Source organism: Acipenser ruthenus, chromosome 1 (assembly GCF_902713425.1).
Source record: "Acipenser ruthenus chromosome 1, fAciRut3.2 maternal haplotype, whole genome shotgun sequence".
In the NCBI taxonomy this organism is placed as follows: Eukaryota; Metazoa; Chordata; class Actinopteri; order Acipenseriformes; family Acipenseridae; genus Acipenser; species Acipenser ruthenus.
Window position 1 is genome coordinate 20,335,386 of NC_081189.1, and position 27,492 is coordinate 20,362,877.

General features: G+C 39.3%; 1 protein-coding gene across 1 annotated transcript; it reads left to right on the top strand.

The window, feature by feature from the left end:
- The first annotated feature begins 6,354 nt into the window (after positions 1-6,354).
- Positions 6,355-26,007, top strand: LOC117973170 (gamma-secretase subunit APH-1A-like). The gene is made up of 8 exons (XM_034924558.2): positions 6,355-6,533; positions 6,847-6,969; positions 11,222-11,392; positions 13,855-13,928; positions 20,648-20,770; positions 22,533-22,660; positions 23,125-23,248; positions 23,815-26,007. Exons 2-8 carry the CDS (start codon positions 6,857-6,859, stop codon positions 23,850-23,852), a joined length of 771 nt encoding a protein of 256 aa, XP_034780449.2. The 5' UTR covers positions 6,355-6,533; positions 6,847-6,856; the 3' UTR covers positions 23,853-26,007.
- Positions 26,008-27,492: the final 1,485 nt, after the last annotated feature.

Consider the following 27,492-nt stretch of genomic DNA (forward strand, 5'->3'; position numbering starts at 1 on the left):
TCTAGATCATTTTGAATGACCTTTGCTGCTGTAACAGTGTTTGCCGCCACTCCTATTTTTGTGTCATCTGCAAATTTAACGAGTTTGCTTACTATAACAGAATCTAAGTCATTAATGTAGATTAGGAATAGCAGAGGACCTAATACTGATCCTTGTGGTACTCCACTGGGTACCTCGCTCCATTTTGAGATTTCTCCTCTAATCAGAACTTTCTGTTTAGTACTTATTAGTTTCCCCAGTGTTGAAGGCACAAACATTATCACGGATTACCAGTTTTAATCCAGACAGAAACACAGATGTGACCCGTGTGTGCTGAACTATATATTCCATGTCTTACTATTAAGTGCAGTGGAACAGTCGCAAGACACTCTGCCCAGCAATGACGTCAGACCGTTATCTTTGGGGTTCAATTTCTGTAAAACTAGGACCCCCCCCCCCCCCCCCAAAAAAAAAAAATTAATACCCCTTTGCACATCTACACTCCCGGGGCTATGTGTTTGCCAAGCGTGGTTCCTTTGCTATACTTTTTGAGATACAGGTGTATAAAAAAATGTCTTAATCATTTCTAAAAAAAAAAAAAAGAAAAACTGCTGTTTTTTCGCCACTCTGTAACTCAAAAAGTATTCAACCAAATGCTACCCCGTTCACAGGGTTTGTAGAGCCTGCCAATCCGACCACACATACAAAATGTAATGCACATTGGTGGGGTTTTACCCCCCCCCCCCCCCCCCTCTTTTGAGCTGGTTGTAAAATCGACTTTAAACAGAACCTTCGTTCGAACCTTAATTACGTCTGTGTGACCGCGCAGACATAATAAAGCTACTTGTATTTACTTACTCTCCTGAGCTTTTCACTAGTCCAAGTACAGCTACGCTGCACTGATGAGCCCCAAACAGGGCAAAACATGTCTGCAGATACTGTGCTTTGACTTTTAAAACGCTGTAAATGTAGAAGCCTTTTGGCGATTTGATTGACTCTTGTAATTCTGATGTTTGCATAAATCCCGATTACCCATAATTCTATAGTTACTGCTTTCTCCCACCTTAACTCAAAAGCTACTTTATATATATATATATATATATATATATATATATATACACACACACATTATATATGCTTTCGTAAAATTGCTGTTCCATGTGCCCAGTTTACTAAACATTTATAATGTTTAGTAAAGTTTAACACCATTGTTTTTAATTTTCAGATATCACAATAGCTTAAGTTTCAAGGTTTGGATATTTGGTCTGTATGGTACGAATAAAAAATGCTTACTCTTCCTTCCACAGGCACGCAACAGGACTGCTTGCTAATGTAAGCCCTAGGAATAGATTTGCCTCTGTCTTGGCACGGTTTATTGACATTTCCAGCTTACAATAAAGGCCTGCACTTTGACTTCCCGCTGCTTGAATTTAGGCCAGCTTTGTAAAACAATAGGGGTTCTTTCATTAGACAACTGTTGCGGTTGCCATGCCAGTGAGGCCTGCTTGGCATTCACGTCCTGCACTCGCCAGGTTTTGTATTCAACAGAATGCTTTGAAAAGCTTTAAAAACATTCCTAGTAGATACTCATTTATGTGATGCTGCTGTGGAAGGCCCTAAATTACATCCACCTCATTGATTTTCCCATAATAAAAACATGTCACTTTATATTCAAATTATATTATATACACTTACACCTTCCTATATAGTCATTACACTGATAAAAATTTGCCATGTTGATAATACTTCAGGATTATGGTCTGTTTGATGTGGGTAGAGAAGAGTACAGTGCTCCCTCATTGTATCACAGTTCTAGAATGCTGACATGCATTATGCTTTACTGTGTAAGGACCCTTCACTAATTCTATGTCTTAAATGTTGTATATACAGTATGTTTGTATGTTCAGGCACAAATAGCAGAGAGAACACTGCTGGTCACTAGACTCTAAAGTAGAATTTTCTAAACAGGAGGAGAGACAGCCCAAATCAAACTCCCAATTAGCCTAAGTATTCTTAAAATAGCTTGGTTGCCAAGTTACAGCGGCCTCTGTGCACCATTGAGATTATTCAGCTCATGAAGAGAATTCATCTTGGAAGATATATTTCCATGACAGACTTACTATGCACGCAATATTATTATTATTATTATTATTATTATTATTATTATTATTATTATTAAAAAAAAAAAAAAAGTAAATAAATACAAAACTTGTCTGGCAGCAGCTACTGTTTTACGGCTTGATCTCCAGGGCACAATATATTATATTACAGACTGCTCTCCTGGCTGCCGGTATTAGCTTTCAGCTTTTGAACGATCTCAATATATCAGGTTCTGCATGGGGTACATGTTGGCCCACAAGTGTGTGGTTAGGTAAGTAGGCAGGCCAGTGGGAGGTTCATTCTCTGAGAAACCTTATTGGCAAAAGTTCACAAGCTCTAAAATCACCAGCTGTAAAAGCTGCACAAGATGTAAATTAATAAGACAGGTCCAGTAATGCTTGTGATTTACAACAGCTAACCCACTGATTAACCACAAAAGGGATTTGGAATGCAGTAAAACAAGGATTCCGTTTCATCCACTCAATGAACTGTACAGTCAATCACAATCCAATCAACCTCAATTTCCCAAATGGTCGGTTTAACACAATAATAAAACACCTACTCCCCTTACCGTAATAATGTTTAACCTGCAAGTGCTGTTTTTATTCAACTGTTTACCCTGCAGTTGCCCCCTGATGTGCATATGGAGGGGCTGGTGTACAGTGGTACCCGGTGAAGATCTGGGCCTACTGGGTAATCTACATCAACATCATTCTGTGTCTTCACCAGAATTTGCTGTTCTTCTGCAACCAACTCCCCCAACCACTTCCACAACTGTCTGGACCCTCTCATCATAGGGCTTGTGTCACTACCTTCTATAGGGCAAAGCTCCAGGCCTCAGATCTCCCTTTTTTGATTTTCAGTATGGCTTCCTTTCCTCCTGTGGTATCTGCTCTGAGTCGCATGAGACTTATCCTGGACTCTTCAGGTCTCCTTTCTTCTGCCTGTCTACTTCGCTTTCCAAAGCCAGTTCTAAATGCACAATGAATTACAAGTTATAACGAAGTCCAGATTTATCCTGATAGTAGCTTGCTTTTTTAGCCTCAGGGTCGATAAGGTTACATTAAAGTGTACAATGTTGTGCTTGATAAGATGAGCATTGTGCTGTGAACTAACAATGCGGTCTTAACAGTGTGTTCAATGTATCCCGGGCCGTGTAGGAGGCGTGCTCTATTATGTCCTAAAGGCCATGAATACCATTTAAAATGTTTTATCACCTTAATTTGCATTAGCTTCTTGCACATCTAGTATTGTGTTAAGGAATATCCAGAGGGTAAAAAGTGTCAACTGGTACATTTTCTGGTTCAACTGCTTTGAAAAATAAAAAAATATTCAAGTTACAGACCAACTGCCTGGTATCAACTAGAAATGAAGGATGCAGATTTTCAAAAAGAGGAGGATTAAAACATAAAAGTGCTTTGCAGAGCTACACTTTTCTCCATAGAGGAATAGTAACATAAACTGTGAAATCTCTGCCTCCCGGAGAGTCCTTTTCCCAGATAAAAGAAGCTCAGGAAGGAATGTCCCTGACCAGATATAAGCTCTAAAAACAGTTTTCCTTCTCGCACAGATACGGAGAGAGCCAGCGCAGTCCCTGCTTCCGCCAGATTAAACACATTTCCTGTGGGACTGACACCACCTGGATTGGAATATCATTAACTCAGCCTGAAAGGCACCGCACCCTGGTTTACAATAATATAACAGCCACGATTATTATTTTCCACAAGGGAAGTGGCTACTTTTTGTATGATTGACTTACCTGCACAAACAGCACCATAATTATATGTATGCTATTGTGTATATTTATACCATGAGTGTGACCATATACAACACTGGCAGTAAACCATGCCATTGAGGAACAGCCCAAGTAGCTTTTTAAAGAGGCTAAATAGAAACGCTTTTTCCTTTGCTCTGTCCCATCATATTGTTGCTATACATGTTTCAAAATAACCTGTTTGTTATAATATTTTTAGTCCCACATCATGGTGATACATCTTTGTCATTTACTCATGTTCTGGTTTTGCCCACACAGTTCCTTGGTGGTTATACACAACAGTGGCTGGGTTTACATGCACATGAAAATCGACTCTACATTCATGACTGTGTGACATTGTCACGTGAATACATCGTGAAACAGCAAAAGAACATCCTTTGGTCAGCAGGACTTTAAGGGCAGGGTCAGTCGCTTTCTCATGATAAAAATAGCTGTAAAAACTCTTATAAACCAGAGTCTCACGAGATTTGAGCAGTCAAGATCCTGTTTAACTAGCGGAATATCACGTTATTCCTCAGCAAAGCCACTGTGGGCATAGTCATTTTGTATGAGCATAGCAAGCTACTGATGGGAGAGTGAAGACATTAAAACCCAAAGCGCAATCAGGACAAACTGGAGAAAATACCCCAACCCATGGATTATACCCAACCCAAGTTAGGAAATGTTTTGATTAGAAAAGTCTTCATTTCCAAAATAGATGTAGAACAAACCTGCATTATACTGCCACCTGATGGTTGAAAATGAAAGAGTACATTCGGCACCAGGCAAGAGAATCTGAGAAGCGTGCATTTCCATTTCCATCTTTGCATAAAAAAGAGTGAAAATGTATTTTATATTAAAAGGGAGTATACAAGAAATTAATTGCCCTTCAGTTGTACAGTATTTTAACTTAAATTCAAAACGCATGCTTCTGAACTCCTACAGATGCCATGATAAAGTACAAAATTGTGAACTGTGGCAAATCATATCTGGTAAAACAGCTTCAGTAAACCATTTCCTTCAAGGTCTTGATTTACTGTTTAGTGCCTGTACACGTTTCCATAATGATCAGTTTGTACATTAACTTCTTATTGTATTCGTAAGGTAAAGCTGTTATGGTCCCGAAAACACAATAAAACGATGAGACTACTTTGTTCACTCTGAACTTTGCTCACTCTGAACACTGGAAAAAATATAATTTTTACATGCAAGTAATGATCTTTCAAAAAAGAAAAAAAGTGGTGGTTGACACCTGATTTTTTGTAGCGCCATACAGCATTGGTGGCGAAGGGGGCTACAAAGCAGCGGTAGAACGTGGACAAGCCCCAAGAACCCACGCAGCTGCCGTTGATCAGCTGGGACGGGCCAGCCCTGGGCAGCGCTAATCTTATCTGGCTCTGTGCGGATGCCCTCATCACCCAGGAAGCTGACTTCCTGCTGCGTGAAGCGTCACTTGTCTGCCATTGTAGCACCATGTGCAGGGAGTACAGAGCCTATTCAAAAGATGGCCCATGTACCAGCAGATCATCTAGATACACCAGGATGCGCTGCGGTGGAATCCCGTTCAGTGCCATCCCCATCAGCCGTTCAAACGTAGCAGGTACATTACACAGTCCAAATGACATTACTCTGAACTGCCATAGCCCTCGGCGAGCTCTACCTGCCAATAGCTGAACCAGGATAAGCCAGCAACCAAGTCCAGGGACTCGTCGATATGGGGAAGGGGGTAGGAGTCTTTGAGGGCCAGAACTGCAACTCCCCAACCTTCTTCGGCACCATGACGGGCTGTCTGATGGCACAGTGAGGTCCGCCTCCTGCATCTCACGCAAAACCTTCACTGCTGTTTCTTGCCGGGCCAAGGGAAGTCAATGGGGCCACAGCTTGACTGGGGCTGTGTCCCCAAGTCATTGTCGTGCTGCACCAGGTGAGTCCGGCCCACTCCCTCTGACTTTGTTGTGAAGCTGTGCTGCAGTGAAACAGCTCCCGGGGGACTAGAGAGAACACAGATAAGCTGCAACGTTTCTGTCTGCGCTCGCCGTTAAATTATTATTATTATTATTATTATTATTATTATTATTATTATTATTATTATTATTATTATTATATGTAGTGGGAAATGTGGGTGAGTATTTAACATTTTGACTGGATAGTTTTTATATCATCAACCTAAAGTGCTGGATTTTAGCTCTGTTAGTAGGCTACCATAAGGATCAGAACTGCTAAAGCTACGGGTGTGTAGGGACACTTGTACTGTGGCAGAGCAGAGACTGCACACTGAGATTTTTTTTTTTTGTGGATGGTATCCATCTTGGATCAGGCAGAATAACAGTCTTGAGCCAAGATGGCCGGCTTTGCACAGCAATGCAATGTAAATTGGTTTGGAAATATTTAATTGTTTACATGTTAAATTAGCTTATTCAAATGTGTGCAATGGTTTTAATTGATTAATGGGAAAAGTGTGGCATGTGGGCAGGTGGTGATTGAATTGTTGATTGATCAATGAACACACTGGCGCAGCCACTAAGAGATCAAAGAGCGCCTGGATGTGAGGTAGCAACATATCAAACCCGGAAGGATAAAGAAACAGGTTGAAACACAAAACTACTAAACGCAGCAAACAGCATCTCTGTGTACAGTTACCATAAGAAAGAGGAGAAGGGAGGCAGGCATACCGGAGCGGAGGACAGGGACTGCGAAACAAGTAAACAAAAGCGTGGACTTGCTACTAAAAAATTAATTGTTTGGCTTGTGCAACTTGTGGACTGACAAGGGATCTTACTCATGGAGAACAGTATACAATAACGGAATCTAAAGAATATATTGTACAAGTTCGTCAGGAATAACATTTAAACATAATGTTTATCACAAAATCGTAAAGGAAAACCAAACGTATAAAATACAGTACGGTCTGTAGTATGTTTCCTTTTTAAGCACAGCAGTAGAGCGTGATATTTGTTGTCTTTTTAATTCACTTTTGTCATTTTTTTTGTTTTGTCGTGGCGTTTAAATGTTAGGTAGATAGCAATGACCCTAGCTGTGTTTTTCGGATGTTCATTTATCGCTTTTGGGCCAGCGTTTGCCCTTTTTATTTTCACCATCGCCCGAGATCCACTGCGAGTGATTATCCTTATCGCTGGGTGAGTATACAGTAAACAATCAATAATATTTAATAACGATTTAAAAAAAAATAATTCATTCAAGTCTATATATTGTACTGTAATTATTAATCTTGTTTAAAACTGTTGCCACAGCTGCAGACACGTGTATTTGATTGCTGTAAATATACTGAACATTGTGCAGTAGCAGAAGTTGAATTATTTACATGTGATGTTTGACTTAGCATAGTTAAGCTTTTGAAGAACGACTAGAGACTTCTTACTTGTTGAAAGCTGCAGTAGAATGTACAATAGTATAGATACAACAGGTGCACAAGTTGTACTGACATAGGGATGTATTAGTAGTCTTATTAAATATTGGTAAGAAGCTGGTGGTGCCATACACTTTGGTTTATTTCAGGCTTATGTTACTGTGTTAAATGCTGTTGGTGTAAGCGCAGAGTATGGTTCAGATGTCTAACGACAAAAACACTCTCAACTTCCAAGATAAAACTAAAGGGCTGTTTGGATGAACCTATAATACCCCTGATGCTGCAAAATGCTGTAAAAAAAAAAAAATGCAGCTGTGGCTTATCTTGGTGTGAAACAAAGATATGTTTAAGAAGTCAAAACCTAGACCTGGAAACTTTTCTATACCACAGAAGATTGCTGACATTCTCTGCAGGTTTTTACAGCAACTGTGGTTTCAAGATTTTATTTTTTAGTTTTTCATCATCCAACTGCTAGTGCACTGAGCTTCCTCCTTTGTGGTCAGAGAGCCACAACATGATTGTGAATCAGAGTAATTACAGTAAAATGCGAGCAAATTTCAGAAATAAGCAACAGCCAAGCTTGGAATCCTAGTTCAAACCTGCAGCCACTACACCCCACCTTGTATAGTAATGATGTTGGCCATTCTCACCACCCCTAGATGCAAGGTAGGTCAGGAGGACCGTCTGTTTGCAGTTTTTTTTGTTTTTTTTTTTGTAGTTGGCTTTATACCTCAACAGGTTAGACCGCATGGGAGCGTACTTTGTTGGAACTTGGATTGCCTGAGGAAAGAATCAAGTCTGAATCAATTATTGTTTTTGAAACTCTCAACTACCGTGTGTTCAGATTGTTACCTAGAAAGTGGTGATTTTCTTTTTTCATTCATCAAAAGGTCAGAGCAGTGTTCGTTTTACCACCATGACCATGACGCCTGCCACCCCCCCCCCCCCACAGCCCCCCCCCCCCCTAGGGTAACAAGCTACAAAGGTAGTTGATGGTAAGGAAAGAGGAACCTTCTGCCAGATCACATTCACAGTACATTGCCTATGCAATACATTGTCACAAACTTCCCCTTCCAAAGTGCAAGTACTCTAGTATATTTAACTGCTGTGTGTTTTTATAAGAATTTTACTGTGCCATTGAAGGACTCTACAGCATGTGTCGATCCATAACTACAAAACACTTGTTATTTGGGAATGCTAAAAAGTTTTTACTCTATGACAGTTCCCTGTAGAACTCTTTCCATTTAAAACATATAGAAATAGGTCTACTAGTCAAAACTAATGTGGTGTGTTGGATATTTTCTCACTTTACACTCAAGTTAAATGTCCTTCTCCACCCATGTGTGAATTCAGCAGCTGGTTGGGCTTGTTTTATTAAACCTTAGATCTACCTGTTGTGGCATGTTAGGTTGCAGTTGTTTGTTTTTAGGCAATAAAGGGATCATCAGTATAAAAAAAGGCTTTGTTACAATAACAAACACAATTGGGGCTAACTTGGTGGTCACCCATGTTTAATGTCAACGAAGACATGTTCTAATACATTTACAACAACTGCCAGATTTGTGTTTTGAAATTTAAACTGGTCCCTGTTTTGAGACTTTACATTGCTGATCCTTTTGTAACTTGGCATACATAGGCTTTTTCTTTGTAGGAGGCAGTGTGGCCTAGTAGTTAAAGTCCAGGGCTTGTAACCAGAAGGTCACCGGTTCAAATCCCACCTCTGCCAATGACTGTCTCACTGTGTGACCCTGAGCAAGTCACTTAACCTCCTTGTGCTCCATCTTGCGGATGAGATGTTAAATCAGTGCCCTATTGTAAGTGACTCTGCATATAATGTACAGTTCACAGCCTACCTCTGTAAAGCAGTTTGTGATGGTGGTCCACTATGAAAGGTGATATATAAAAATAGAGATTATTATTAATATTATTATATTGGTGATTTCTGTGTGTCAAATTGGAATTTATAAAATTGTGTTCACCTTAAGAAAGCTCTTGGCCCATATTAAAACTCAATTGAGTAATCCTCCTCCGCCTCTGTTTTGCACTCTAATATTTCATAATAAATGTTTTCCGGTTACTTACCGGTACATCCTCGGTTACAAAATTAGCACTTTGAATTGTGCAAGGTCTCATAAATAATATAATTCCCTTGCTCTGATGCCCATTTGCAGCTAAACCAAAATGTGAACTGGGGGAGGGAAAAATTTGAAATATCAGCCCACTGAAAGTCTGTTGGATATTTTGTTTTGCCCATCACAATTGAAACAGAAGAGTGTGCTACATATAGAAGCATGACAGGACAGCATCACTGGCACGCTGATTCTACCAGGAAGGAAACTCAGACATAAGAAAGCTGCAGGTTTAAATGTGCTAATGCGCTTGTTTAATCAAAAATAACAAGGACCAAACAAACGGGCACAAGGGCCAAACAAACAGTTTAAACAAAAATAATATGTACTTTTAAAATACCGCGCTTTTAGACCGAGGCGCCGGTTTCACTCACAATACATGACTTCATAAAACTCCCTTAAACCCCAACGATCGATTATAAAATATATATTCACCAAACACAAAACCCTCACCTTCACCGAAGTCTTGCCATCACTAATTCTCTCTAATCCCTGTGAACAGCTGTTTTATACCCCCGTGTCTGGGTCCTTAATTTTAATCATTTAAACATTTATTCAATTGCTGGCTCCAGCCACATTCCCACATGTATTTGCAGAGATGATTTTAATTCCCTCCCTGCCCCCCCAAGACTCCCCACACCACACGCATCAATGCTGTGGCAGGGCTTTCACCCTGCCGTGCTGCCACACACTTACCCTAATACTACTACACAATTCATTTAAATAATAATACAAATAAACACAGGGGTGGGGTGCACCTTGCCGCAAGAAGTTAGATACTTCATTTAAATTTTAAACTTTGGGGGACAGCAGTGTAGTATAAATGTATCAGCAGAAAATGTGTGTTCATTGTTCACATACAGTACAAAATGTGACTATTTCCAAGAGTGTCGCATGTCTATAAATACAGCCAAAGTGATTTCAGTCTTGTTTCCTGTAAAGTGCCTAGTCGCAGCTGGTTCTCGAGAGCAATTCAAAGACTTTCTTTAATTGAGTAGCTGCCATCAAGAATCAATCTTCAAGTCTGTGTCTCCTGTAGACCCGGTGCAATCAAGTACATTTCAGGTTTGCATGATTCTCCTGGATAGGGAGGATTTCACTGTTGCATTATAAGGAGCTCTAGGGAGTGGTTTGCCATTATGTGAGATGTACACCATTGGAGGCAATGAGGATGCCTTTGTTTAACTGGGCAAGTTTTAAATTACAGTGATGGAAATAAGACTCCCATTGCTTAGTGGTTTGATCCATTCCTGGTTTTACTATGACTTTAATAAGCCATACCTGAGTTTCCCCCTATACACTGTGGCTATCAAGATAGTTGTAAAACCCGGTGGGAAAAACTGCTATGCAGTAGGAGTCTTACTCCCCTCAGACTTGTTTTGGTGTGTATGAGTGTTTCCTTGCCCTGGGGATGGGGATGGGGTTGGGGATGGGAACTAAAGATTCCCAGCCTCCTGATTTTGATTTTTTTTTTTTTTGGTTACCAGTTTTATTCTCGTTTTCTGCCCATTTGAAATGCCCAAATCGAATGTTATTGTTATTTATTTATTTATTTAGCAGACACCTTTATCCAAGGCGAGTTACAGAGACTCACTAGTGAGAATGTTGCCTCACTAACTATGAATTAGGAGGACTGAAGATCATGGGGTGACCACTTTCCCGCTGTCAGTTGCCTCTTTTCACTCAATGACACTAAGTCACATGTTATCAAGCTACTGAACCCTGGAAGACCAGCCTGGGCAGTATCTGACCAGTAGGGGTCACTGAGACATGATGAGGGGAACTGTAATCCAAGAATAATAATACTGGTAACACTTGAGACGAGCTGTTTCAGTGAGTAGTCCTTGTGCATTACATGTGTGTGTTTTATTTTCCCTTATTTCTGTCTTTCAGGGCCTTCTTCTGGCTGCTGTCTCTGCTGCTGTCCTCGCTGGTCTGGTTTATTGCCATGAAAGCCAGCAATGATAAAGATCAGCAGTTACAGAGGGGCCTCCTTATATTCGGGGTGATGTTTTCTGTCCTACTACAAGAAGTGTTTCGCTTTGCTTACTACAAACTATTGAGGTGGGTGCCATAGGTTGCTTCAAAAGCTTACAGTTTCTTTTGACCGTAGGTAAAATGGATTATGCTTTTGGAACGGCCCACCCCAACTACTGAGTGGCAGCTCATTCCTACATTTCGTGTGCGAGATTTAAAATGGGATTACAATTACTAGAAGCTGAGGATTGTTCTTGCTCGTGAGATTTAAAGCTCTAGGGAGTATGTACACGCTTGTGGAATTTAAAACTGAATTAAATTGTCAATTTAAAAAAAAAAAAAAAAGCCTAAACACACAGAAACCTCAGAAGAATATGGCTGTGACCATGAGGATTTTATTGTGGAAGACCGCAAAGGAAAGAATATACAATTAAAGTGTACTATTGAATTAATACATATTGTGACAGAAAAAACGAAAGTAACCGAAAACAATTTTTATACAGTATATAAAAAGCAAAAGCCCTGGGGGGGGGGGGGGGAACAAAAAAAAACAAAATTACATTAAACTCAAATAGCTAAAAATAAGCACAGAAAAATTAAATGAATAAACAAAAAACAGAAGCCCTAATTATAATGTATTAAAGCCCCTTGCAGTTAGACTATATCATGCAACAAAAATATGTGTTTTGCTTTTCGTCAATGGCCTAACATTTCAAATGTGTTTCTTGGCTGCCCTTTGCTCCCTATTCTCCTGTCAAATACACACATTTACTGCAAGTCATAATTTACAAGGGTGTTTATTGGTGTCTCTGGCAATGTGGTAATTAGTAGCAGGTGTATAGCAGGTGCAGTGCTGATGCAGTAATCCCAAGAACAAACAGACAACAAAGTACGGGTGAAATGGTTGGTTCAATGATTGTTAATCCAATGGTCTGATGACCAGCCAGCAAATAATGATGTGTATTGCACAGTAGTAAAAAGGATTGCAGTCCCATAAACAATAAGCACAGTACTAACACTAACACACACACACACACACACACACACACACACACACACACGATTACAAGTCCAAAGTGAGTGCTCTCAGTGCTTGGGGTGAAGTACAATATAATATGTGCTACAGTTGTGAAACAAGCGGTGATAACAATGTTAATTGTGACTGTAGTGCAGTGTTGATCCGGTTTTGTGCTGTTCCTTGGTGACAGCTCCGGATTCGTGTTTAGCCGTCTAGTGCTATATAACAAAACACAGACGGTTACTAAACAGACAAAACAAAACACTCACAGACTTTCTTTTTTAGTTTGGGAAATCTCCCGGTCCTTCCAGTTCCTCGTATCTCTTAAACCCAAGCGAAGGAAAAGATTTACAGTTCTCCGGCCCCTTTATACCATTCCGCATGATCCCTTGGTAAACGATTACAGCTGACTCTATTGCCTGCAGCTCTACCTTCCGGGTCAATACGTTCCTGCAACTGAGTCTTGTCTTCTTCCAGGCTGACCGACTTCCCGACCCAGTAAATGAACTGTCAGGCCAGCCCGTCCAAAGCCTTTCCCCTTTCGCTACGTAGCGCCCTCACAGGTAGGGAGGGGGATTTACAACCAAAACTCATTATATTTCTGAAAGTGTCATACACTTTTCTGTTGTGCCTCTTGAACGCATTCAGAATGGTTCTGTGGTGTCCCATTCTCTTTATGGCTGGGTTATATAGCATTGCAACATAATGTATTTGAACTGGATTTAGTCATTAATCCAGTATTTTTATAATGAAGCTCCAAATATAACATTTGTGGATTCCTTTTTAACTGTTACCCAAAAATAAATTCTCAATTGCCTGCAGACCCCTGTTTAAAATGTCCCTGAAATGCTCCAGCATGATTTAATGATAATGGCTGAAGCATGTACAGTAGGTTTATTATGCATAACCTGTTCAAAGGTTTAAGATCAGATATTTGCTGAAGAATCAGATGAGAAGGACTTAGAAAGTGGATCTCTGGCTGTGTCATCTTGACTAGTTTGAGCGAGTGTGTTTTAAACTTTATGCAGCGGATGACATGTTCACAACATTTACTGGAATTATTTCTTGTATGTCATTTATAATTTGACGTAAGTTAAAATGGGCTTCAAGTATTGTGTATTCCCTTACGCAAAAATGGACACCACTGCACACAAAATGAAATGCCACTATCAATTACCTTTTCCTGGAAAACCTTCGTATGGGCATTCCATGAGATCAGTTAGCAAAACAATGATGTAATCTGGTGCTGCGCAATTAGCAGTCATTTAAGTTACTGATTTAATTTGGTATTGAATCCTGGGGCTTACCCCATTCTAACAGAACCTTTTCATTTGGCGACAAAGCATTCTGTGGAACTGGGCACGTTGGCCAGACATCCCTTAAGCAAACTGTTAATTTATTCCACTGTAGATGTGTGGAACTTAATTAGCGAAAGCCTCTAAATATACTTTAGGAATAAATGTAATCAAATAAACAATAACCCAAGATCATACTCTCATTTATTTGTTTATCTATCTTTCTTCATCAACAGGAAGGCCAGTGAAGGTCTGGCAGCATTGAGTGAGGATGAGCGATCGCCTATTTCAGTCCAGCAAATGGCATATGGTAAGAAAACAACATGTACAAATAGATCCTGCGTATACAGTGTATTTTTTATTTGAGCTTAGTTTGCTGTAGCTCAGATGCAAGTCTCAACAGTCTCATTTGTGCCTTTTCAACACAGCAGACGCCAGGGTTCAGACAGTGTTCTGCACAAAGCTTGATTTAAACTATGGACTCCTCACTCGCTGGCATCACCTCCATCTGGCAGGCTCTGTCTCAATCTTGTTATAGGCTTCTGTTAAGCTTCTTCCCGTTCTTGACACTCTGCCCACTTAATGTAAAGTGTCATTGTAGGCATGATGGAAAACTCTCCAGACCTTAAAGCCATGCATGGTTTTATTCTCCATCTAGTAAAAGATTGGACGCACATTATTATTTTTTTTTCCCCCAATAGCAGGTTATTTTTAGCTTCATCAAACCTTGTGATTTTGCTGACGGATTGACTATTAATCTGGCAAGAAATAGTCAAGATTTTCTTTTTCCAGGAAATGCTTACAGTAACTGAGTTCTGTGTTTTACATGACTTTGGAAGGGATCATTGATTTGAGTCACTGGGTTAAAGACTGTTGGTTTAATAATATTTAATACAACTTTTAGTTGGTGACTGTCTGGCATAAATGTTTGGTCTGAAATCTTGTACTACTCAGTCCTCGGAGTGGTAGCTCACCTTGCCTTGCCTTGCTAAACCATACTGCTCTGGCTCGGAGGCCTGTGAGGAAGTGATGCCACGGCCCTGCATCGGGGACTGGGAGTGTCCCGGAATAAAGCACTGAAGTCAAGTTTCTTTTGTGTGGACTCAGCGGAAGTCATCTTGTCTTATCAAGATATTTAAAGCTGAAGTACTGCTGTCTCGGCAGTTTTATTCAATTTGCTCCTGATTTTTTTTATTTTTTTTTTTTTTTTTTGGTTATACAGACTGTGACAGGGTAGCGTCACGGCCCGGGATTTTATCGGGAGGGATAGAGACTTTGAGACAGAAAACCTGCAGTAAAGTGCTAATGGACACGTTTTAATAACAAATAAACAAAACACTAAATGGAGCAAAACAAAAGGTCTATACAAAACCCTGCAAAACACTTTAAATACCACACCGCCCACAAAACGCGTACCTCCGCCTCTCACCAACATTAACGATAATCCTTTCTAATTAATACCTGTGATCACCCTTTAAATACATCTGTGGCTGGAGCCTAATTAATCATTTAATTATTTATTCAATTGATGTTCTTTGTGTTTTTGCAGGGAGGATTTGAACCCCCTCCCTGCCACCCAATATTCCCCACGTCAACACATCCACACGTGCACCGGCAGGGCTTTCGCACTGCCACGCTCGCTGAAGTCCTTAGAATAATTTATATTGCACCCCCTACAAATGCGGAAAATATTTTGGCAACACCTGCTTCCAGTAAATTTCGAGACATTGGGTTTACAGAAACATTTTGTTTTGCTATTCAAAGATTTATGTAAATTCAGAACTTGGTTTTGGATTAAATTCCAATGCCATATAACCATTAAATATTCAATATCATAAGTGTTATTTTCATCATTAAAAGTTTTGTTGAAGATGTTGAAACCTGTTTTTTTTTATGGGTATATATTTATATAATCTAGACTAAGTAGTGGGAAATCTTGTGCATAAAATATATACAATTTTATAGAAAAACTTTTTTGGAAATCATATAAAATGGATACATTTTAACAACTTGAGTAATGTGGGTTGATGTGGTTCTGACAGGGGCATTTAGTGTAGCTCCTTTTGCCTGCACTGTGAGTCTGACCTGTTTTAGAATGGAACTGAGCACCTGTGCTGTCCAGTCAGAGTTCTAAAAGGAGTTCTAAAAAGAGATTTCCTTAAGTGAAGATTCACTGCTGGCATCCAGTCAGTACTGCAGTTTCCATTCATTCCTTGGTGTCCAAACTTCTGCCGGCAGAAAGAAAGATTATAAACAGATCACTCCTAAATCGTTTAATTAGTTGTTAACTGCCAGATGAAACAGGGAGACAGCCAGGGAGGACAGATGGTTTTCTCAGGAAGGTGCAAAAAGGGAGCCTAAATAGCACATCATGTCTTTTCAATATCCAGTGTTTAGTAACCAGTTTACTGTCAGCATTAGTTAGGAATAGCTAACCAACAGCAGCGGTAGAAGATAATGGAAAACTACCAGGTACATTCTGTGGATGAACATAAAATTCTCACCATAAAACACGCAGGCTCTGACTGTGTCATCGGAGCTTTGCACCAATCTGCGTTTACGGTGCCTGGTGAAGGTCAGAGTGAACATCAGCCTGTCCCATGAGTCCCTGCATGCAAGCGACTTGGCTGCTGTTACTCAAATAACTTGAGATTTCCTATGGCTGCTGTTTATAAATGCACAATGCTATAGTTTAAAGACTCCAAATCTAACAAAATACTCTCCAAAATCTTATCCGAAGTGCATTGCCATTCAGTATGTAGGTCTCGCGTTCAGGGATTTGAAAAGAAACTCGGGTCACAGAAGCTTGTTTGCAAACCGTCCGTCGCCACCGAAGCACCTGCTACTACCAGTGTCTCATACTGCCACCTTATATTCTCAGTGTTATGAAACTCCTTCAGTAAAATATAATGGAATCCTTCACTTTGAGCTGTGAGCTAAGATAATCACTGTATTGGACTTATGTGACTTTTTGGTTTCCAGATGGTTAACACTTCAAGATGATTCTTTTATACTCGGTTCACAGCTGTATCCTGTGCTTCTCTAGGTCAAGTTGGATCGCAGGTGTCTTAAAAGAACAAAGATCCCTTTTGTGCCAGTTTTTTTGTAAAGATGTCGCCGCAACAGTGTCAAGGCCTTGCATCTTAAAAAAACATTTGAGGTAGTGACTTCATTTACCTTTTCATATAACTAAAAAACAAACACCCATAGCAGAAGACCTATAAAAACAGGGACCTGAAAGCTTGTTCTTGTGAACTAAATCGATTGGCCTAAGCTACTGCTTTTTCTGTATATTGCGTACCATTATTTTTATATGCAAATAAATACAATGACCCATAAGAAAGCATACTATATATATATAGTACTAGTGACCATATACAATGTTGGCCTATAAGCATGCATACTGTATGTATATTTGCCAGTACCATATTATGTACACCTGGCAGATACTGTATTAACCTAACTATAAATGTGGTCTAAAAATTAAGAAAACTACTTGAAACAAAATTGTAACTACTCATTTCTATTTCTTGGTGTATTTTTACAATTGATAAAATAATTGTATTCCTTGACTTTGCACATTTGACTGGTATAAATCTGTTACCAGTTGTTCTTTCTAAAGGAAAACAGTTCTGTTGCCATAGTTCCTTACTGGAAGGGTTTAAAATGGAAAGTACCAAACTCCAATAAGGAAATTGCTGCTAGTGCCAGAGTGGACTTTAAACTCACCACAGTCATGCATGGTCAAGTGCAATCACTCATGGATTATGTAGCATTAGACAGTGAGGCACCTACATAATGATTAGTGTTTCTGCATATCCGTGCAGGAGTGACAGCAGATGAATCTCTCATGCATTTATTTGTTGGATTTGTTCCCTTGCGATGCTTTGATATTTGAGACAACAGTAACCAAACTACAGTAGTACATTGCCAGAGAGCTTTCATGGGCCAAGTACAACACAGCAAGTACTTATTTTATATTTAATGCATTTTACATTGGTCTTCAGGCTCACTCGTTTAGTAAAAACAACTCTAGACATCGCATAGCTCCATGTATAGTGTTACTGATTGCAAAAGCAGCTCCCAGTGTTCTTAAAGTGACAGGAAGTCTTGTAATAAATAAACTCAATTGCTTCAATATCACACTTGTTTCTGCTTCTTTGTACTGGCTGACTATTGGTGACAAGATGACTCATTTGAACTATTAGGATATGAATGGCTGGGTCCCTGACTACCATAAAGAACACTTTTGCCACGTGTTCCTTCTGACCGTGGGTAACTGTGTGCCTAGGACTAATTGTTAAACCTAAGGTGAAGAGTAAAAGCAACACAAGAGAAATTTGTGTTTTCCATGCTTTGGGATGGCTTTAACTGTGTGAAGGCCTTTGCACACTGGATCCATTCAGTCATTTAGAATCCGTCGTGCGTCGATCCATTGCACACTAGATACGTTAATATCATACTTCAGAGCACTGATGTGCAGTGAAGGCTTTGTAGTAAATATACCTAGTTTCAGTATTTTAATAAAAAATAAATACAATTCTGTTAATTCTTACATAACTTTGAACACAAAAAATGTTAAATGTAGTATAAACCTAATGATCAACAAACACTGATGGAAAGTGTTTGCTAATTACGTTTCTGCTAGATTACAATAATGTTACGCAATACATATAAAAAAAAAAAACATATTACACAACACTGTTGTCATAGCATCAGAAACAATATGACCAATATTTAATTTTTCAAACGCTCGCTCCTGTAATAAATATATATATAAAAGTTGGGAAGCCAGCAATGAGCTACGAAAATACTTTCTATCACTTTCATGTACTGCCCCTCTTTTCTGACCGCTCTTGTCCTGTCACGCTTCTTTCTCTGATCTGTGTCTCCAGGTTAGGCCATTGTTTCTTTACTTCCTTGACTACAATTGAAATAAAAAGTATATGCTTGTAATAACCTATACTGCAAAAAATCCACATTTTCATGTTTAATAATACATATCATTCATGCCCAAGTCCATGGCAATGTCTTTCAATATGTGTTTTTTTTTTATTTTTTTTTATTTTAAAATTTAGTCATTGCCAATTATTTTTATTATTTTCTCCCAATTTTGAATGGCCAATTATTTATTACGGTCGGCTCACCGCTACCACCCCTGCGCTGACTCGGGAGGGCGAAGTCCTCCGAAGCGTGCCGTCAAGCCAACCGCTTTTTTTTCACACTGCGGACTCACCATGCAACCACCCAAGAGCTACAGCGTCGGAGGACAACGCAGCTCTCGGGCAGCTACAGGCAAGCCCGCAGGTGCCCGGCCAGACTACAGGGGTCGCTGGTGCGCGGTGAGACGAGGACACCCTGACCGACCTAACCCTCCCTCCCCCCGGGCGAAGCTCGGCCAATTGTGCGCTGCCCCTTGGGAGCTCCCGTCCTCGATCGGCAAAGGAATAGCCTGGATTCGAACTCGCGACTTGCAGGCTATAGAGCGCATCCTGCACTCACGTGGAGCGCCTTTACTGGATGCGCCACTCGGGAGCCCCCATATGTGTTCTTTTTTTACAAAGTCTTTGTTGTATTTATCATAAAGTAATTTTTGTTTGGCGGCACACAATTTGATTTTCCATTTTGTTCAGGGTACTGCAAGAACCCACGTGTCTTCCCAGTCGTTCTTCATTGGTCAATGTTATTTTTAACGCACGTCAAATCAGATCAAATCAGACTTGTTTCGATTCCAAAATTGACTCATCACCGTTGTACGACAGTTACGATGTGCAAGGTGCAATAGGGAATGCACATGATGTTTTTTTCTGTTTAGACGCACGTTAAATTCGGATGCTTTATCGGATCCAGTGTGCAATGGCCTTAAATGTTGACAGGTACTGGTTCTTTAATTAGCCTAAAGACAGATGGTGCTGAATAGCAAGGGACCCTTATAAGGAAGAAAAACTCTACAATGCTTTTGAAGGCAAACCATATCATATTTTAATATTTTACCCAAGAAAATCTGTTATACCTCTAATCAAATTGCTGGGTGGTAAATGTAGTGTTTTTAAAAAATAACTTCTTTTTAGAATCTAAAAAATATGTTAATAAGATTTCGACTGCAAACTTGGATATCAGCTGCAAATCTGAATAACTATTGTAATATTAGTGTCTTCTTTATTAACCTTCTGATACTCTTAAGTTGATGTCTTTCTATTGACTTTTCTGATGATACGACAATCCTATCCCCAGTTATCGCAATCCTACAGCCACAGACTGGGAAAGCATACATTTACAGGTCTCTTGTTTCTATGCGATATGTGCCTTTGGTGGACTTCAATTTGCTGTGAAAGCCTGCTACTATTCACATCTTATGGATCCAGATACTTGTGAGGAGCTGCTGAGGCTTGTAGGACCACGAATAACTTGAAATGAAACTACAGTGTGTCAGCGTACATATCAACAAAACAATGGATTGTAACAGGTTTCCTGTCGTCTTCTGTAGAAGTCACTGTCTTGCATAGTCGAATGATTGATGGCATGCTCAAGAGTTTCTCCTGATGCACTAAGGCATAATGTTTCTCAAAGTAGAACCGTGGTCTACTCCGGGAAATGTGTTTCCTTGTTTCCTTGTTTCTGGAAACACAGAAACATCTCCTCGTGTATGCTGGGCTACAGTGGATACAAACTTTTATTTCCAGACCGAGTGCTTAGGCCTGTCAGAGATGCATAGACTGAAATATCAATCACAAAGAAGCTTGTGGGCGATAATGCATTTGAGTATTTTGTGTAAGGAATTGTCAATTTACCATTACTGCACTGCTTTTTTTAATGTTCAGTATTTTCCAAAGCAGTAAGTAGGATGTATTGCCGTGGTAACTGTAGTAGTGTTATGCAAATGCAATATTCTGTGGAATAAAGACAGCTGGGGACTAGAATGAAGTGTCCTTTTCCAGTCTATACAGTAAACAATTACTACTTGGCATTATTTAGTTAAATAAATAATTTAAATGAAATCCGCCTAATGTCATTAACTTTTTTTTTCAGTGGCTGGACTGGGGTTTGGTATCATGAGCGGAGCTTTTTCAATGATTAACATCCTCGCTGACTCGCTGGGCCCAGGAATAGTAGGGATCCATGGGGAATCTCAGTACTACTTCCTCACCTCAGGTACTAGATGGAACCTTGCTATGCTTTTCTCGGTACAGCTGTTTTTGAAGGATGTTCTGCTATGGTGGCTCAGCAAAAGAAAATAATAAAATAGTAGTGCTGCACAAACTGGTCGACTATTCAGATTGAGTTTTCCAAGTGCTGACGATCAGGTGAGGGTCATTGCTGTAGATTGGGCTGATTTACTGTTCAGATGAAACGAGTAAAGAAACAGCTGCTTTAATTATGTGCTAATTGCTGCTTTTCATGGACTGTCAAGAACAGCAATCATCACAAATCTAAGCAGCTGTTTCTTCACTTGTTTAATTTTGAACAGTAAATCAACCCAATCTACAGCAATGACCCTCACCTTGATTTGACTAATCGAATAATCGGTTTGTGGAGCTGTGCTTAGCAGGGTAGGGCGAGGTTTATATAAACAGCTGAGAAGTGAATCCTAAAGTGGTTTCTGCTGAGTTGAGGGGATGATGGAGACACAGGCAACGCTAAACATTTTGCTAGTGTGCTTGAATTGAAAAGGCAATGCAGTCTTCATGTTTTATGTGTTCTATGTTTAAACCAAAATAAGTTGGACGGTTTTATAAAGAACGGGAGCAGTTTAAATTAAATGGGGCCACTTTTTTTTAGGTAATTGGGTATGGAGCATGAGAGACCCAGATATCCCAAAGTGAGTGCGAACTGTCTCCTTGAGCAAGAGAAACTAAAATAAAGTGGAGCAGCAGTTATATTGCTAAACAGAAAATATGATTTCTAAAATTAAAAAACCTCACTATATGACCTTCCCTTAAATGTATCCCACTAACAATGTATGTCAGTCTTATACTGTACATTTTAGACCTGTTAGTTTGAATTTGTCATTTTAGTAGAATAAGGTAGGAATCCACTGAAGCAGATGAGTTCAGTAGATTTGTGTGTGCGGTCAAGAGTGCCGTTGGTGTTTGTTGGCACAAAGGGGGAGGGCTGAACAGTTGTCTTTACTAGAGAAGGTCAAGTTATTCCAGACCAGACAACGGGACTGAGGCCAGAGCTAAAAGTAATGTGATACTGAAGGGCGTGCAAACCTCCTGTGGGGCAAAAAATGCACATGCTGTTGTTGTCACACACCATAAGCCCAGAATACCGCTGTGGAATCACTTTCTATCAATAATTCACCAGCGCCATCTGCTGGCGAGATGAACAAGTTCATAGACAGTAGACTTGTGCAAAGTACAATTTTTTCACGGGCATTAATCATGAAAATATAGCATTTAATAGTTTTGAAAGTACCTTAGAAAAGTGTTGAAATTGGAGTGATCCAACTTGGTAAGGACCTTCTTTGTGGCACTTTATTGATAATATAAAAATTTGGGGGTATATGGAGGTGCCCTGGTCAGGAAATTGTTTAGCTCAAGTTATGAGTGTGTGAGTCTGGAGATCTATTGAGGCATCTGTCCGATAGGTGGATGTAGGTGATTTTTATGATTTTACTTTTTATTGCAGATAATTGTATGCCACTGATAACGGTAAAAGTATATCATCGTATTCACTTCGGGTCTGGGAATAACGTGCGAAGTAATGATAATGCACACCAAACTGTGCGTTAATAAGGCTGTAATTCTATCACACGTTTCTGATTACACGAATCACGAGAGCTGATTTTAAAAAGTGTCCTACGGTAACCCTGATAATGTCTTGTGTCCTGGATGTCAGTCCACAGTAGAGAGAATTAAGTAGAGAGACGTTGCCCTCTTTGCTGTACTGTCTGCTCTCTTCTTTGCTGCAGCCTTCATGACAATGGCAGTGACCTTGCTGCACACGTTCTGGGGAGTGGTGTTCTTCGACGGCTGTGAGAACAGGAGATGGTGGGTGATTGCAGTTGTCGTCGCACTCCACCTGCTGGTGTCTGGACTGGTGAGCAACTCTTTTCCTATACATTTTCACAGCTCTGTGTCTGGTTTTATATATGATCTGTACAAGTGTAAAATACTCGGTGACAGGATGCATGTGCATGAACCTCCATGTACTGGGACACGTAGAACTGAATGGGGGAATTTCAGTTTACCCCAAAAACTTGTATGCAGTGGTTGCTGACCAGACTGGTACAGCATTCAGTAATATGTTAGAATAACTAAACATTACTGCTGCATGAACAGCAATCTCACAAGGGGTCATGTTGCATGTTTATGAACCTAAACACCTGCACAGTTACACAAGGGTCTGCCTTAATCAGTGAGTGAGGGGGGAAAAAGGACGTACAAGAAACCCGGTTTGTTAGTCACTGTCGTTGGGAAGCTGCTGTAGATGCTGTGCACCTATAAGTAAAAGCATATCGCTTGTGATTTTCCTTGTTCTGTATTCTGTTTATTCATTTGCAGACGTTTCTCAATCCAATATATGAGGGCAGCTTACCCCCAGCCTATGTAATACTAGTATCGATGGCTGTCTGGTCTTTCTTCTCATGCGGTGGGTCGCTGCGGAACATTCAGCAGTTGTTGACGTGTAAGTCCTTCTGTTCTTGTTTTGATTAAAAAAAATTAATAAACAAAATTAATGAAATTGAACTTAGAACCCATGTATAGGTTAGGGGGGAATTACTGTTATTTTATATAAAGCAACATGAGCTGTATCCGTGTATGCAAAGTGTTTTTTGGTTTTTTTAAAGATTGTTTTATATTATTGATAAAGGAGTAGCACCTCCCTTTTTTCTTTATGCAATTTTTTTGTTTGGATGTTTACTATTTTAATGTTGTTTTTATAATAAACGGGTACTTCCCTTATAAAAGTTTACCATAGTAAAAGCATAACAAAGGGTAATAAAGCATGGAAAAGCAAAGGCAAGCATTGTAAATGTTATAGTTGATCGTGCTACAGGTATGGTAAGACATACTAATAAATGGTAAAACTACCACTGTTTTTGCAAACATTCATGCGGGTTAAATCATGCTACCAGTATGTTATCAGTACGGAAAGCGAATGAACAAGACTTAATACTAATGGCTTTTTATTTATTTATTTATTTATTTATTTATTTATATATAAGCACATCCTCATTCTGTTTATTGCAGGTAGGAAGAATGATGCAGGTTCCGAGGTTGCATCGTAACTCTGGAATCGGTTTCCGCATCCCTGGGGGCAGAAGTTCTTGCCAGGACTTTCAGCCGTTCTGCAAAATTCTGAATGAAAGCAGTATTAGAAGGGCAGCATTCCAGTTCAAGCAATACACCTTTACTCCTCACAGACTTGTGTAGGACCCACTGCTCAAGAGAATCAGCAGTACCGTCATATTTGCACATGGACTATGGTTGCGTTTTATGTCTTCTCTTAAGCTGGATTCTGCATCCATATGTGTGTGTGTGCATGGGAAGGAGTGAGCTTGGGGACAGAAGGGTCAGTTTGACTAAGAAATGTATTTTATTTTAATAATGTGCACCTCCTGTGCAAAGGCACTTCAGCAAAGAATGCCATTTTTCCTTAATGGACAAACACATCTTGGTATCCCAGTAGGTCCCTTCACATCATGTTGTACATGTGGTTCTTTAAATGGACACTGTAGGCTTTTGTTATGTGACCACTTCATTTAGTTTGGCTACCAATCACGTTTTTGTTACATTTACTGAGAGTATATTTACTGCAAAGCATTGAATCAACTAATAGAAATGGCTAATTGTAGTCTATGGTCTAGCCAGAGGGTGGCAGTGTTGGGCAGTATATATAAAAAAAAAGTGGTCATGCTTTATTTTAAGGGCTGTTTTTTTTTTTTGTTTGTTTAACTATTAACAGCTAATAAACATGTTCATGTACATTATTTTCTGTTAACAGTCAGTTAATAATATATAAGCCAGCTAAAACTGCAAACACCAGAGCGGATGATCAATACCCAGTTAATCATATGCTTCAGATCGGTTCAAATTGTTACTGTAGTAATGTTTAGCAAATTAAATCAGGTTTTTATTAACCCTAAGCTAAAAATTAACAATGTTTATTAATAGTTAATAAACTAAAAAAAGGCCCTTTAAAATAAACCCTGACCAAAAAAATTAACATGCTGTTACACATCTGAAGGAAATACTGGGCTCGGGCCAGTGTTGTTAAGAACCGGGTCTGTAAATGTTTGAGATCATGTTTCAGAATGTGAATACAGATTCTGACAGAACAGCAGGATTTGTCCATCCAAATTTCTGTGTCTTTTCATGTCTTGTGTCATTTTGACAAAAAATGCATGAAATTGTCACAAATATCTGATCAAACAGATTTTCAAACTACATGGTCAACACAATCAAGGCTTCAGCAAAATATGGACGCATTTCTACCATTTTTCTAGGGAATTAAAAACATTTCAACAACTATACAGAATTTTTGTTAGGGGTGTATTGATGAATTGTGATATTTTTCCTCCCTAACCCACGGGAGCGCCAGAGCCAATGCACGCTCCTTTCGGAGTCCCCAGTGACGAATGCCGAATTCCCTTTGGAGTCCCCAGTGACGAACGCCGAATTCCCTTTGGAGTCCCCAGTGAAGAACGCCGACTTCCCTTGGGAGTCCCCAGTGAAGAACGCCGAATTCACCCTCCGCTCATGCAGCAATTACCAGATGAGCCACTCGAAGACCCCCAACAACTTTATGCTTTGTGCATATTTAGAAATCCTATATTCTTACTCGTACAAGGAGAGAGGGATACGCGTAAAGCCTCGACAACACATAGGTCAGGTTTTATCATAATGAACAAGTACAATTGGTTTGGCAGGTGCTGTGTGTGCAGAGACAGAGCTACCTTTGTATGAGGTGGTAATGGAACGTCAAGTCTGACGCATGCAAGAGCAGTGTTTGCTCATATGGGGGGGGGGGGTTGCTGGCCTGGTACAGCAATCTCTTTCATCCTTGGTGTTAAAAATAAATAAATTATATATATAATTTTTGTACCAAATACTAGTTTTAATTTGAAAGGAGGAGTACGTTAAGTGGTGACGGGTCTATTTATGCAATCTGTCACATTACCTTATTTTTTAAATGTTTTACGCTGGTGCGGATAACTTAAAACAGTAGGAGCAATAGTAAAATACACTAATCGTTGGTCACAATAATTCAATAACTAACTGACTCTTCTGAACCCTTTGTGTGTGTGTTTGTGAGAGAGAGAGAGATTTTGTATTTAGTACAACATAATATAAAAAGTATGTGCCAAAAGAATGGGTTTAATGTCTATTTCTGAAAAGCAAATATTCTGTTTTTTTTTTTAAGATTAAAAAAAAAAAAAAACTTCTGCTCGTCTATTTTACTTGTTTTTAGTTTTAATTTTTTGTTCTGGGAAATCAAAGATCTTTTTGCAAGTGGTCTGTTCACTAACCACCAACATTAACTTGACTGCAGTTTCACAGGAAATTTTTTCTCAGTGCTTCAACTGTGCAGGTGGCAGGGAGCTTGCATTTGAATTACAAACCAACCAGAACACTGTGTAGTTCCTCCAAAGGTTACTATTAGTACAAGTTGCATCTGGAGGCTGACAGCACAAAAGGTTTTCTGCAGCATTTTTTTATGAAAATACAGGCTCCACGCATATTTACAAGTGTTAAAGATGTTTTGTAATTCAAATGTAGGCTTTTAAAAATGATAGCATTAATGTTTCGAGGTTATTATGCTAGATATTTCTAGAACTCTGACACAATGGTATGTTGCCGATCTTGTAAGAAAGCAATAAATAACTCCAAAGGATTTGCTAAAAAAAACAACTAAATTAATTCAGAACCCAACAAAATGTAATTTATTTAAAATGATGTCTTCAATACAGAAGTGATCCCTTTGATTCAATTATTATTATTATTATTATTATTATTATTATTATTATTATTTTTCCTGCCTTGTTTCCTTAGAATCATGTCATTTCTGAAGTGAATTGTGGGATTATACAGTAGTCCCGGGGAAGAAGTAATCTTTGATTTCAAGTAGATATAAATACATTTACCAGTGTGCACAGCGGTAGCCCTTAAATTGGGTCTGAGGAAAGTTATTGTGTATGTAACAAATCAGTTTGCATTTGCTAGTTTGGTATATTTCCATTGCCAATTTACAGCCTTGGTACAGCAGTTCTAATGTCTGCACTCCAGGTGAAGGGAGAAATGTGCTTTTAAATCACTTGTCATGGAAGTTAATTGCTATGGACTGGTGCTCAGTTGTAAAGGCGAGGGAACAGCAGCTTTTCTTGCTGTCAAATTAACATGTTAATTAATGGGCTTGTTTGGTTTAATTTAATACCTGCTGATCAAAAACTTAAAGGGAATTACTCTGGAACATCCCTTGGCACATCCTGACTTTTTACTATATAGCTACACTGTTCAGATACTCTGAAAACTAATATTATTTGGTCTACTGAAAATGTATTTTTCAAGGTAACCTTGTTTGCAATACATAAAAGGTAACTGCCAAATAGCAGTTGTAAAATATGTCATACCCTTATCAGTTAGGACATCTACAATCTTATCAATGTTGTTTTTTTTAATGAAATGTATTATTTGTTTTTGCTCTACTACTCTTCACATAGCATGTCATGGCATCACCACCTCTGGAATGGAATGTTATCAGGAGGCTGGGGCACTGATATCAACTGTCAGCTATGTCATGTATTCACAGTAAATACTCATCTAATTATTTTTATACCTAATTGTGTTGAAATAATGTTCTATTTCTCCCACACTACTCTCTTTGCACAAGATTTCACCAAACTTGTGTTGTGCTAGCCTATAGATGCC

Bases quoted from the DNA above. Each gene is read 5' to 3' on its own strand.
- LOC117973170 (XM_034924558.2), top strand. From the start codon at position 6,857: ATGACCCTAGCTGTGTTTTTCGGATGTTCATTTATCGCTTTTGGGCCA. The intron at 6,970-11,221 runs GTGAGTATACAG...TCTGTCTTTCAG, and splicing joins GTGATTATCCTTATCGCTGG to GGCCTTCTTCTGGCTGCTGT. The intron at 13,929-20,647 runs GTAAGAAAACAA...TTTTTTTTTCAG, and splicing joins AGTCCAGCAAATGGCATATG to TGGCTGGACTGGGGTTTGGT.